General features: G+C 44.9%; 1 protein-coding gene across 1 annotated transcript in view; it reads left to right on the top strand.

The window, feature by feature from the left end:
* sli (slit guidance ligand) overlaps nucleotides 1-12718 on the top strand; it is a 39971-nt gene that overhangs the window by 25178 nt on the left and 2075 nt on the right. Inside the window, exons 18-26 of the mRNA XM_014355568.2 lie at nucleotides 681-882; nucleotides 2348-2419; nucleotides 2556-2627; nucleotides 3065-3136; nucleotides 3511-3674; nucleotides 7575-7794; nucleotides 9048-9357; nucleotides 10680-10893; nucleotides 12075-12536. Coding sequence (XP_014211054.1) covers nucleotides 681-882; nucleotides 2348-2419; nucleotides 2556-2627; nucleotides 3065-3136; nucleotides 3511-3674; nucleotides 7575-7794; nucleotides 9048-9357; nucleotides 10680-10893; nucleotides 12075-12536 — 1788 coding nt within the window. The remainder of the gene's footprint in view (nucleotides 1-680; nucleotides 883-2347; nucleotides 2420-2555; nucleotides 2628-3064; nucleotides 3137-3510; nucleotides 3675-7574; nucleotides 7795-9047; nucleotides 9358-10679; nucleotides 10894-12074; nucleotides 12537-12718) is intronic.

The following is a 12718-nucleotide window of genomic DNA, read 5'->3' as shown; positions in this document are numbered from 1 at the left end:
CGTGTAATATAGCAAAGAGCAAAGCGCTCGCGCTTAACGAAGCCGAGTGAACATTTGCCTATGCGTACATGAACATCGAGAGAATTTTTTTTTTTTTATTCATTCCACCGCAAATCATCGGCGCGCGCCTACAGTAATATCCGTCTCCTCGATGCTCGTTTTACCCCGCCGCCGCACCGATGATTGTGCGTTGATCAACGCGTTATTGCCCATGTGCATGTACTCTAGGGAGAGAGAGAGAGAGAAATTTGCCCTCTCCCTCTTGACTCCCTGTTCTTTTTTTTTTGTTCTTCCTTTTCTTTTCTTTTTACAAATACGATACAATAAGAAACGGCTCGAGTGTCAGCGGTCGGCTCTAGCGCGTGTCGCTGCACACGCCAACCGTAATCGCGTAAAAATCTTTTACGAGTTGGTATACGAGGTACGATTGCTCCCTATTCTCTCTCTCTCTCTCTCTTTTACCCTACATATTGTACGTATAGGTACACCTAGAGGTTCTCTTGACGTTTATTGGCTTCAACGTGTGTACGCTTCGGCCACGCACATCAACGCGACACTTGGCTTATCGATGAACAAACGCATCGAACAATTGTATACATGTACCCGAGTAGTCAGGCGTATGATACGTGTACGAGACTTAAAATAGGCAAATAATAATAAATAAATAAATAAATAAACAGGCGACAGCGTGGGCTGCCTAGGCGACGATTACTGTCCGCCCCAGTGCAGTTGCGCGGGCTCGGTGGTGCGCTGCTCGCGCTCCCGTCTCACGGAGATTCCTCGCGGCATACCGCCCGAGACTACGGAGCTCTACCTCGACGTCAACGACATCAGGAGCATCCAGCCCGAGAGGCTCGCCCACCTCACCATCCTCACCAGGCTGTACGTATACCATACATACATACATACATATATATACATGAATCAATGTGTCGTGTGTGTTTTTTTCATCACCCGTACAGCTCGTCGATCCAATAATCTCTATATCCGTACATATCTGTACGTCCTACCAGGGATTCTCGGCATTTTCCAGCCGCTCTCCGGTATACCACAGAGCTATGGTTCAACGCGTACGGATCTTATACGTATATATTATATCCGATACATTCGCAGTCGATCGATGAATCTCTATCTCTCTCCCGCCCCGCTCACCGATCGTCCTTGTTATTCATTCTTGCATGCGCGGCCCCGAGAGATTCATACCCGAGTATATACTATATATTATCTGTTGTGCAAGACTCCGAGGACGGAATGTCGTCCCGATAATTGAGATTTATACCTTTTTCTTTCTTCCGATCCCATCATGTATAGAAATGTGTACGACGATTCTCTTTTTCTTCTTCTTCCTTCTTTCATTGAGAATAAGCAGCGAAACTCTATAATCATGCATACTACGTGTGCTAATAATGGCCCTTTTTTTTCGCTACCATTGGCTTACGCCATTAAAGCTTAAGTTGTAAGTATGGGCACGTGAAACCGAGACAATTCATCGTCTGTTGCGTCTTTCGTTTTTTTTTTTGTTTTTCCGGGGTAAAGCCGCAGGGAGCGAGCGAGGGACCATATTCGGACGAAGATTAATGATTTTTCCATTGAGACGCGGTCAAACGATTTTATTGCACGCGGAACAGGCTATAACGCCGTGAGAGTATCTTGTGCACACGCATGGCGATGATGACGCGTGACGAGCGATTTTTCAATGATGTATGTACCCCTGACGTGCGGCTCATACGGTGTCACTGCAGACCCCAAGAGGATGAAAGACGTCGCTGCAACGCGTGCCGAAGAATTTAATGATAATAACAACGAGTATACATAACGCAGGGGGTTTCGCGCGCAGGAGAAAACACGCTATAGTTTCGCAAGTCCCGCGCGTATATACCTAACACCTAATACTTTAACCGATCGTCTCTGTGTTCGCGAAGCGGACGAATAGGGGTAGGGGAGCCTCGATCAATGGCCGATTGGTTGTTACGTATATTGGGTATGAGACTCGTGTATAAGTATGTAATATATGTGATGTCGTTACGCAAACGTGCACCGATATGTATATGGCACAGAGGCATGCGGGCCGATTTTTCGCGATCTCAAAGGGACCATCCGTTATATATTATATCCATGTGTATTTAAAAAAGTCGTTTTTTTTCCGCGCAGCTAATGGCCCCTACCCTCTGACGTTCTTTCAAACAACTCTCGAGGGTTACACAACGCGTTACTCGCTAACAATAACACAAAAAAAAACCGTAGTCTCATGAAATTTTATACATACTGTTACGGAACAAGCAAAGGCGTCTCTCCATTTACGTTATGTGTTATATTATAATGGTTCGTTTCATTTAATGAATTGCAGGGACTTGAGCAACAATCAGATCGGAATGCTATCGAACAACACGTTCAGGAACCTTACGAAACTGGCACATTTGTAAGTATACGTGTAACACACATACATTAAACGTCCTCCAGAAAATCTCTCTCATCTTTGCTTAAGATAAACGACGTTTTGTCTTTGTTTTAACTTTATTTATTAATTGTTTTTTCGTTTCATCATCTGCTTACAGAATCATTAGCTACAATAAGCTGCAGTGCGTGCAACGAGGAGCCCTGGCCGGACTAAAGTCGCTGCGCGTCATGTACGTATACACAGTGGAATTAAGTTGTAATAATATACGTGCACGTGCACAATCATGTTTATACCAATAATTGATGATACCTACAAGTACTCGTTGTATATTAGCATCGTTTACTTGTGATGAACGTATAGTAATGTATAGGACACGCAGATTTGACGCTCGGTTGAATTTCCCAAACATTTATTAACGTAATATTTTAAATAGCGTTGGAACGACAGTGGGGTCGTAAATTTGTACATACGGGGCAAGTTGATTTTGGACTCGGAACGTACGTGTAAGTACGTGTCAAAGATAGAGTGAGAGCATCATGTAGGCGCAGGGGGATAGGTCGGGCAATCAATTAAGCCTACATATGTATACACCTGGCGTAGATGTATATTGTGTGGGTTATCGCGTAGTGGATACGTGTAATGATTGCGTATACATGTATGTTGCAGCTCGCTACACGGCAACGACATATCGGTCATACCGGAGGGCGCCTTTGAGGACCTGAAATCCGTCACCCACTTGTGAGTATTACGACGACAACGTCTCTTATCAAACCTATACGTACACACACATACACACATGTATAACGGATTGAGTTACACGTAATTACCTGCAACAGTACATCCCAAAACCTTGTATACACATACGTACGAGACATACATAGCCATACGTATCTCTACGAGTACACGTTTAGGCTTGGGATCACATGTGTATGAATGTAACGAGCCCTGGTCGATAAAGGGCTTGGTTATGCATACATATACATGTGGATAAAGGTATTACGTGCAGAGAGTAGGTATCTACACATACACAGTTACACGTGACATACGTATATATAATAATAATAATAATATTGTCAAGTGGAAATAACGTAAGCGTGTAAACTTGTTTGAAGGGCGCTGGGCTCGAATCCGCTCTACTGCGACTGCAACATGCGCTGGCTGGCAGAGTGGGTGAAGCGGGATTACGTGGAGCCGGGAATAGCTCGTTGCGCCGAGCCGGCCTCGATGAAGGATAAGCTGCTCCTGACCACCCCGGCCAACGCCTTCACGTGCAAAAGTAAGCATCACCCACTTACTCTCCTCCACCCCCCTCTCTCTCTCTCTGTGGTTATTCTTACTCGTTTTTGCATTTTCACGTTTACCCTTTCTTTCTCACCGGGGTCACGTACATTTTACACGATGCGTTAATGTTAGCTTGGCCTCTGTTTGGTCTGCGGTGCCTTTTGTGTGTGTATACGCTTCTCGCTCACCAGCTGGATTTCTCCACAGTGGGTGGATGCCGATTAAATTTCAACGAGACTTTGCTCCCGAATCAAAGCTTCCTCTACCGTTCTGGCTGTGCCTTTTAATTTTCAGGGCTGGGCCGAGAAAACCCCATTTTTTTTTTTTCATCGAGGAAATCGACTCTTTGATTTTTGGCTTGGAAATGCGGGAGCCTTGATTTGCCAGTTGATGGAAACGTTAATTGCAAAATCTCTCTCTCTCGGAAAAAAAAAAAAAAAAGGTCATCCGTCGCAAGCGGAATCGCTCGTTATCGTTTAATTGACAAAAGCCGCTGTTGTCCGGGCACAGCGAGCGCGCATGTATTAATTGATATTTCGTGTTATCCGCGCAAACGAGAAAGATATATGTATATATACACACACCTTGCAGCTTTTGTGTTAATTCGTTCGTTCGATTTAAATGGTACATCGGTGCCCCCAGCTGCGAGAAATACAGCCTGTAGGCTTTTATCATCGTCCTGTAGTTGGTTTTCGTTCCATATTGTTCTTTTTTCACTCATTATTTCATCCGACGCCTCGCTCCGTGGTTTTTCCAGCTACACGCCTTTTTTCTCCCTCCTCTTTTTTTTTTTTTTTTTTTTTTTTTGCTTTGATTTGCTTGATGTTTTTTTTTCTGTTTTGGTGTTGGAATGCAAAACTCACTGGTGATGGTGCAAGCTCTTTCGCATGTAACGAAACCGAAAAACTTTTCCAGCTTGGAAGTAATAAACCTTTGCTGCAGAAAAACTTTGATCGAGCTCGATAAATTCATCCTTTACTCGTGTTTGATTGCGAAAAATCTCGCAAACGCATAAAAAGGACGATTAAACGAGAACAGCCGTAATAAATCGCGCAAAACGTATTATTCTTGCATATACTGCATATACAACTTAAATCCATAACGATATTTCGTTGTTAATGGCGCCATTATTGTCATTATGGTTCATGGTCGATCGGAGGGCCTGGATTTCGACGCGATTACCGTCGTATCTCTGCACGTGCACGAGCATAAAGAGATCTCAGTTTGAAGCACCGAAGACGGGAAATAAACGACTCTGGCGATACGCCTTTTAACGTCATTGCGACCCACCTGAAATGCACTAAACGACCGCGCCGACGAAGAACTTGAAATATTATATAAATATACCCTATGCCTAGAGAGCAGTGCACACACACGCACGCAAGGAGCACTTGATGGCTCTCTGCACCTCTTATCCCATTTGCTATCTCTACTTCTCTCTCTTTTTTTCCCTCCCCGCGCGCGCGCCCGATATTTACATTAGCATCCCCCGCAAAAATCGCTAAATAAATCGGATGCACCTGAATTCCCTGATTGAAGCACAGTAAAAAAAAGCACGGCGAGTCGAACAACCGTACAACCCGCGGAAAGCAAGGAAGCTGCATGTAATGTAAGGTCACCGGACCCGTGGGAGCGAGGAAAAAAAAAAGCCCCTCGTAAAAATAAATTTTCCGCATCCTCGAGCTCCGTCGAGACGTTTACGGGGGCCCGCAGCCGGCCCTCCTCGTGAATTGTGCAACGCGGAATTACGAAACCGCGCGTCCTTATAATAACGCGGAGGTCGCACCCGCAGCTTTTTTCCCCCTACCGCGTGCACCACTCATAACGTAGGAAAATACCCTCGATCGATTATTTGGCTCGAGCGGAAGGGGTCATTGGGGGAAAGTACGGTAACACGGATGAGCGGTGCTAAATCAATCGGGGCAGAAGAGAGTCGCCACGCCGCCCGTTTTTCCGTGGTACGTTGGCGCCCGGTGTATCGCGATAAGAGCTACGATCTTTTTTTTTTTTTGCGTCGGTGGCCCGGTGCGAAATAAACTCGCGGCTGATAAATCAATCGAGATGTAGCGGTTTTTTTTCGACCGCACACTGTATTATAGGTACATTCCCACACATGGGTACCGGCAAGTGATGTGTAAAAGGGGCACGCGCGTACAGCGAGAAAAATTATGGTCGAACCGAGCGTGTCCCACTTATTAGCGGTTTTCGTCATATTTCCCTTGTTTTTTTTTTTGTAAATTCAAACATTAGAATCCATTACCGATTTCTCATATCCCGCGTTCTATTTGTACAACGAATTTCAGTTCGAGAGCTTTTAACGATTGTAACGTTTGCTCGCGTGGATAAATGGAAAAAAAAACGGCCGGGATATCATCGTTTTTACTGAAATATCGGTAAAAGTTTGGTACCATCGACAGATGAAGCAGATTAGTACTCGAGATTATACGTGGAATGTGCGTCAAAGCTGTAGTTGCGTTTGGCAATTTCCGGAACGATTTCACCCGTAATATTCACATCATATCGCACGAGACTGATTAGCTCTGACATTCGGGTGTATCCCGAGAACTTTATTTTTAATTCTGTCGATGTACGCACAACTGGTATCGTCGCAATGAAAATAGTTTGCTTCACTTTTCGCGATAAAACAGAGCGAAATTCAATGCGTATACCCTCGAGATTCCTAAATTTACTTGGCGATATTGCACAAAAATCGTACATCCGTTGCTGTACTTGGCAAATAGGTGGAAAGAGCTTGCACGGGTGCTCTTTATGGCACGCTTTTACCGCGTGGCACGTACATTTTCTTTGCTTTTGTCATCTCTTTTGCAATGGAGCTGTTCATGTACCAACCCCCCAAACCTATTCCGATACCTAAAATCGACTTTTACTTACACGACACCGTTATTACGTGCAATACAGTAAAACTTTTGCTTTGCAACGAATCATCATCGAGTTAGAAAGAAAAAAAAAAAAAAAAAAAAAAAAAAAAAAAAAAAAAAAAAATTATTATTCCTCCATTTACCTTAATCACAGTAATATCACCTCGGGTAAGCGTAGATAGAAAGGCGAAAGGAGGGGGGGGGGGATTTACGTTCGTGCGCGATATCGGCAAAGTTGAGCCACTTTTTATATTTCCTGGGAAAAATCGCCGAGTAAGGACCCACTTTGCCCAACGATAATACTTCGAGTGCGTATACCTGTATATGCATACACGTGTAAACTTGCAGGACAATCAAATTAAGCTTTTACGACCGGCACTTTGCAGTTTAGTCGCGCGTATACATGTATATATATATGCACTTATATCTTTGGGCGATAAGGTCTCGGTTACACGATTTAGGAAAAAATCTCTCCTTCCTTCCATCCCTTTCTTCGGAGTCTCGAGAGCACGGCTTTTCCGAAGAATTATCGCAGGGAGTTTAAAAGCCCACTCGTACGGTTGAAAACAAGCTTCTTGAAAAGCGCGGAAATCAGATAAAAACGAAAAGTGCCGTATCCCCGCACACGGTGGACTCGGATTAATCATTTTTAGAAGAGAAAAAGCGCGAGGGCGGAGAAAAACGATGGCGCGTCGATAAAACTTTTCAATCTGTTTTGAGAAAACTCGCCTCAACTTTGCACAAGAGTTGCGCCAGTTCGCGCGACGGGCTCTCGTGTATGGTGTAAAAAAACGTCCCCCGCTGTATTAAACTCCTTTTTTTCCCTTATTCGTGTATCTATATGTGGTAGTTTGTTTGATTGTTAAGTGTGTAGTGTGCTTGGTGTATGGCTGTTGGGAAAATAAAAAAAAAATAAATAAAATTGGGCTGTTGGAGGCGAGGCAGGCAGGGAGGCATCGGTCGGGTCACATTTACTAAAATTTCTCTAATTAATCGTAGACCTTTCTTCCGCGCAGCCAAACAACAGCCAGCCGAGGTACTGGCGAAATGCAACGTGTGCTATACTACGCCCTGCCAGAACGGAGGAGCATGCGAGGCGCTACCAGACAAACACTTTCGTTGCAAATGCGCGCCAGGATATCACGGGGACAGGTGCCAACATAAAATTGACGCGTGCTATGGAAATCCTTGCCGGAACGCCGGATCTTGTAAAGTACTGGAGGAAGGAAGATTCAGGTGACTCTCCGTTACTTGACACTCGAACACGTTGTATATCGTACACATTGTTTTCTTCTCTTCCATTTTTTTTTTTTTTTTTTTTTATTTCATATGCCGTGTTTTGTTGTTTTGGACTTTTTTTTTTTCCTCAACTTTCTCCTGCTTTGCTCCGCTCTTTGGGGAATTAACGAGCAAAAGTCGAAACTGTAGTGTGTAGAGGTATTACGTTTGCGCGCCCTCCCTCTCTCGAGCTATCCCCGGGTTTGTCTTTGCACCCCCGAGTTTCTTAAGCCTATAAGACTGTTTCCAAGTGTACATATACTATGCACACACACGCGCTCGCGCGCGTACCTTATCCGAGCGTCTCTCGGATTTTTATTTAACATTTGCATACACAAATACTCTCTGGCTTGTTGGTAAAAAAAGGAAAAGGATAGCTCGTGCTACCGCCGCCGTGTATACTGTCGAGCTCGATTAATGCACTATACGGGGCGGAGGGTTGTTGGCTCGAGCTTTTTGTTTCGCTACCGAGGCATTGCTTTACTTTTCCCTCCATCCTCAAGTTAGTTTAACGAGGTGGTGATGCTAGAAGTTGGGCATTTTGTACGTGTATATATTGCATATATAGATGATGTCGTTGTGTTTTTGTTGATCGGTGCAAATTGGATGGTAAATTGAAATTCTTTTCTCAACGAAAGTGCCACTCACTGTAAACAGCCGGAGCTTTTTGTATCAAGAAGAAAAAAAAAAAAAAAAAAAAGGGAATGAAAGCTTGGTTCAAAGTTCCTTTAGAAAAGTAAATCGCTCTTAATTCATCCGCTCCATCGTCGGCTGCACATTTTTATAATATCTCGAAAGACTTTCTGTACTCACTCTGTGGCTTTTATAAAGGTTTCTCATCAACTCTCTCTCTCTCTCTCTCTCTAAAGCTTTTGGGTCAAGTCTTTTTCCTTTTATAAATACACGTACGTGTATACACATCTCTATGTTTAACATTAAAATGAATATTATGTAGGTCGCCTAAAAGCGAGAATACGGTCACGAGCCATTAGCCGGTCTAGCTTTGAAACGCGCTGCGTGAAAAAGGGCCATTCGTTATATCTTGCACGCGCAACTATATATCAAACTGCATGGCAATTGTCAAATGACCAACGCAACTAATCGCCTTTTTTCGCCCGGCAACACTCGTTTCTGAATACGTATATAATTATGTACGCTGCGTATGATGAGAAAAAAAAAAAAAAAAATTGTTTTCCGATCGCCAACTTAAGTTGCAACTGCGCACCCGGATACGAGGGGCTCCGATGCGAGAGCAACGTCGACGACTGCGCGAGTCACAAGTGCGTCAACAACGCGAGCTGCGTCGATCTCGTCCAGGCCTACCGATGCGACTGCCTACCAGGATTTACCGGCGAGTACTGCGAGACAAAAATACCCTTTTGCACAAAGGAACACAATCCTTGCAAAAACGGAGGCAGATGCGTCGACCACCAGAGCCACTACAGCTGCGAGTGCGCGAGCGGCTTCGCTGGTGCCAATTGCACTGACAACCTCGATGACTGCGATAATCATCTCTGCCAGGTGAGGTTACTCTTTCACCCAATATACATAATATTCAATAATATTATATTATGTCCTTTCAAAAGCGACATTGTTTCGTACCCATATGTACACACATGTATGTTATTACTTGTATTTTCCGAGCCAACTCAATTATTTTATACCCTCCCCTCCCCCTTAAAATAAATAGCACGCGCGCTTGTATCATCGATTGCGAGAGCACGCGTGTATACGTATACATTATGGACAAAAAGGAAATCCAACAAAACAACAAAAGGCCTCTCCCCTTTCGCTGCCTCGAGTCTATATGTTAAAATCAGCGGGGATTAATCTGCAATGTTCGCACGAGCCTGTAACATGCACGGGTACGGATCGATTGTCGGAGTACATAATCCCTCGAGAGAAAGGAAAAAAAAAAGAGAATCTCCCTCTGGCCGATAAATTCCCGAGGACAAATGAGCAATAACGGAGGAGGATTTTCTCGAGGTGTAAAATCACGTTGGTCAATCAGCATCAATGTATACCTTTCTTTTTGTTCGCTGTAAAAGCCAACTTGGCCGCACTATATCCCCCCCCCCGTGTACGCGTATTAAATGGCTTGTTCGTCCTCCACTCTCTCTCTCTCTCTCTCTGTCATTTTAAAAGGCTCACTCGACGTAAGCTACTTTAAAGCTTGACCGGTGGTAAACTTTTACACATAAAATCACTCGACGCCAAAGCTCGAGAGTGAAAGAGGGAGGCTGGGGGGGGGAGGAAAGAAAGATATACACCGTAGGATATACGAAGAGGAAAAAAAAGGGGTGCAGCCGGTCTCTCGTGCACCCAAGTTGGCAAATAACGACGTTACAACAAAGAGCATCGAGATTCCGCCATTAAATCTATTAGAGGAGGGAAGTCCTCGCGCTACGCGATAGGTATAAGCTGTACGGCTCTGCGGAAAGATTGAGGTCAACGAGCTTATATATATATAATATAGGTAGATGAGTTGTACACACGGCCTGCTTCCACATGAAGCAATGCTATACGTACCGCGTTATATGTACAAATATATTTACCATGTAGGTGTGTGTATGCATTTGGCGTGCTTTGCGGAAGACTTTCCTTGCCTCGGTTCGCGGGTATATACTTACACGCGCATCTTTATGTAGAGGTTCGCAAAGAGGATCGCGGTGAATTTGTTTTGCTCTCCACCGAGGCAATAAGTGGCGCGTATAAGCTCAGCGTCTATCGATGGAAAAACAAATTTCCTCTTTCTCTTACCTGCAGGGAACATTTCAACATAATCGGATTGAAATAAATGAAACATATATGTATGTATGTATATTTTTCCGTTTGATTTGCAGAATGGTGCTACCTGCATCGATGGCATAAACAATTACGCTTGCAAGTGCGCACCAGATTATACAGGGAGGTACTGCGAAGTTGCACCATCAACTGCCTTACTATACCCTCAAACTAGTCCGTGTGCTCATCATGACTGCCAACATGGTGCTTGTTTCCTACCATCGCCGGGATCTGGAGCCGATTACCTGTGCCAGTGCCATCCTGGCTACACTGGTGAGCTCCCCTTGCTGGGTATATACTATATGTACGCCAACAATACTGCCACGAACCGATAAATCCACCTTTTATTTCTTAATTAAAATCCACTATTTGCATAAAATTAATATATATTACAAGGAGCGCGTGATTTTTCATTCCCTCCCTCCCCCCTCCCCCCTTTTTTTTGTGACTCGGATTGTTGAATGACCGAGGAGGAGGCGACTCGGTTCTTTAATTACATTCAGGGGGATGTAAAGTGCCTTCGTTGCTCCCCCACCGCGCATTACCATGCAAATCGCGCGAATTCTTAAAGCCTCTCCCCTTCCTTGATTCGCCACTCCCCATCGGCACGATAATTGTCTCTGACCTCGCAGAATTCCGCCGATCCTCGAGTTCGGCCCAATATACCTAACTAAAAAAAAACAAAGAGACCAAATGAATAAAAATTGCCTCGGCGTGTGGCGTGACATTTTTTTGTTTTACATCGATTACACGAGATATACTTACGCGTTCATACGAACTATAGTATAAGTATACACTTGAAGCAATACTCGCGGCAAGCTCTCTTTCTCTCTATCCGGAGTCGGATCAAAGTTTTTAATTACGCCCCTCGAGGTTTCTCTTCCCACGGCTTTCCTCAGATCGACTTTTTCCACGTAGGTATGAGTTTATTTCCTTTTCCTTTTCTCCGCTGGTCCAAGCAATTTTCAAAGGACCGGGCGTTTATCTCGAAATTGACTTTTCGACGCGCGTGAGAACGAGAAACTTGGCCGAGAGAGGATCGAGCCGGGCAATAAAAAAAAAAAACAAAAAAAAAAAAAAAACCCAAGATCTCACCTTCGGCCGGTCCTGCGCGCGTGTATACTGTGCACACGTACACGCGGCGCCCTGTCAGCGCGTCCGGCAAGCTGCGACTGCCGCCGCGTTGCCCAGAAAATTGACTTTTACCACGGAGCTTCCGCATCTCTGCACTTGTATACGGGGCTCACACCACTCTTTTCCCTTTTATTCCTCGCGAGAAGTCACGTACTTACTTACGACTTGGGGCGGGAAAAAAATTTCGCCCACCCCTCCCCCTCCCCGAAGTGATACGCACGACGGAGAAATATAAATAAAAATACACGTAGTTGTGTAGGGAAAAAATGTTAGTAATGATAATAATAATAATAATAATGATTGGGTTTTGATGAAAAAAGGCAAGCGGTGTGAGTACATGACGAGTCTGAGCTTTATCGATAACAACTCGCTGGTCGAGTTGGAGCCACTTCGCACGAGGCCCGAGGCAAACGTGACGATTATTTTTACAACGAGCCAGGAGAACGGAGTACTGCTTTATGATGGCCAGAGCGGCGAGCACTTGGCCGTGGAGTTGTTCAACGGACGCGTCCGCGTCTCGTACGACGTGGGTAATTACCCGACCTCGACGATGTACAGCTACGAGCAGGTGTCGGACGGCAAGCCCCACATGGCCGAGCTCATGGCCATCAAGAAGAACTTTACCATGAGGATCGACCGGGGCGCGGCGCGCAGCATCATCAACGACGGGCCCAAGGACTACCTCAAGCTAACCAAGCCCATGTACGTCGGGGGCGTTGCCACGGATACTGCCACCGTCGCCTTCACCGAATTCCATTTGCGCAACATTACGAGCTTTCGGGGTAGGTGTATAACTCTCTCTCTCTCTCTCTCTCTCTCCAGCCATCCATGATCCATCCATCCGTCTCCCCTTATTCTTACGCGAGTTGCCACCGCCACCGCATAACTATATACGTTATTGACTCTGTGTGTTATATACACCCACCAATCTACCTATACCTATACTGTGTCTGTCGTCCCCCTT

The sequence above is a fragment of the Copidosoma floridanum genome, unplaced genomic scaffold, assembly GCF_036245765.1.
Source record: "Copidosoma floridanum isolate Cflo_tuat_1 unplaced genomic scaffold, Cflo_Japanese_pri ptg000009l, whole genome shotgun sequence".
Taxonomy (NCBI): Eukaryota; Metazoa; Arthropoda; class Insecta; order Hymenoptera; family Encyrtidae; genus Copidosoma; species Copidosoma floridanum.
Note: the sequence above shows the minus strand (reverse complement) of the source record. Positions and strands in the feature narration are given on the sequence as shown.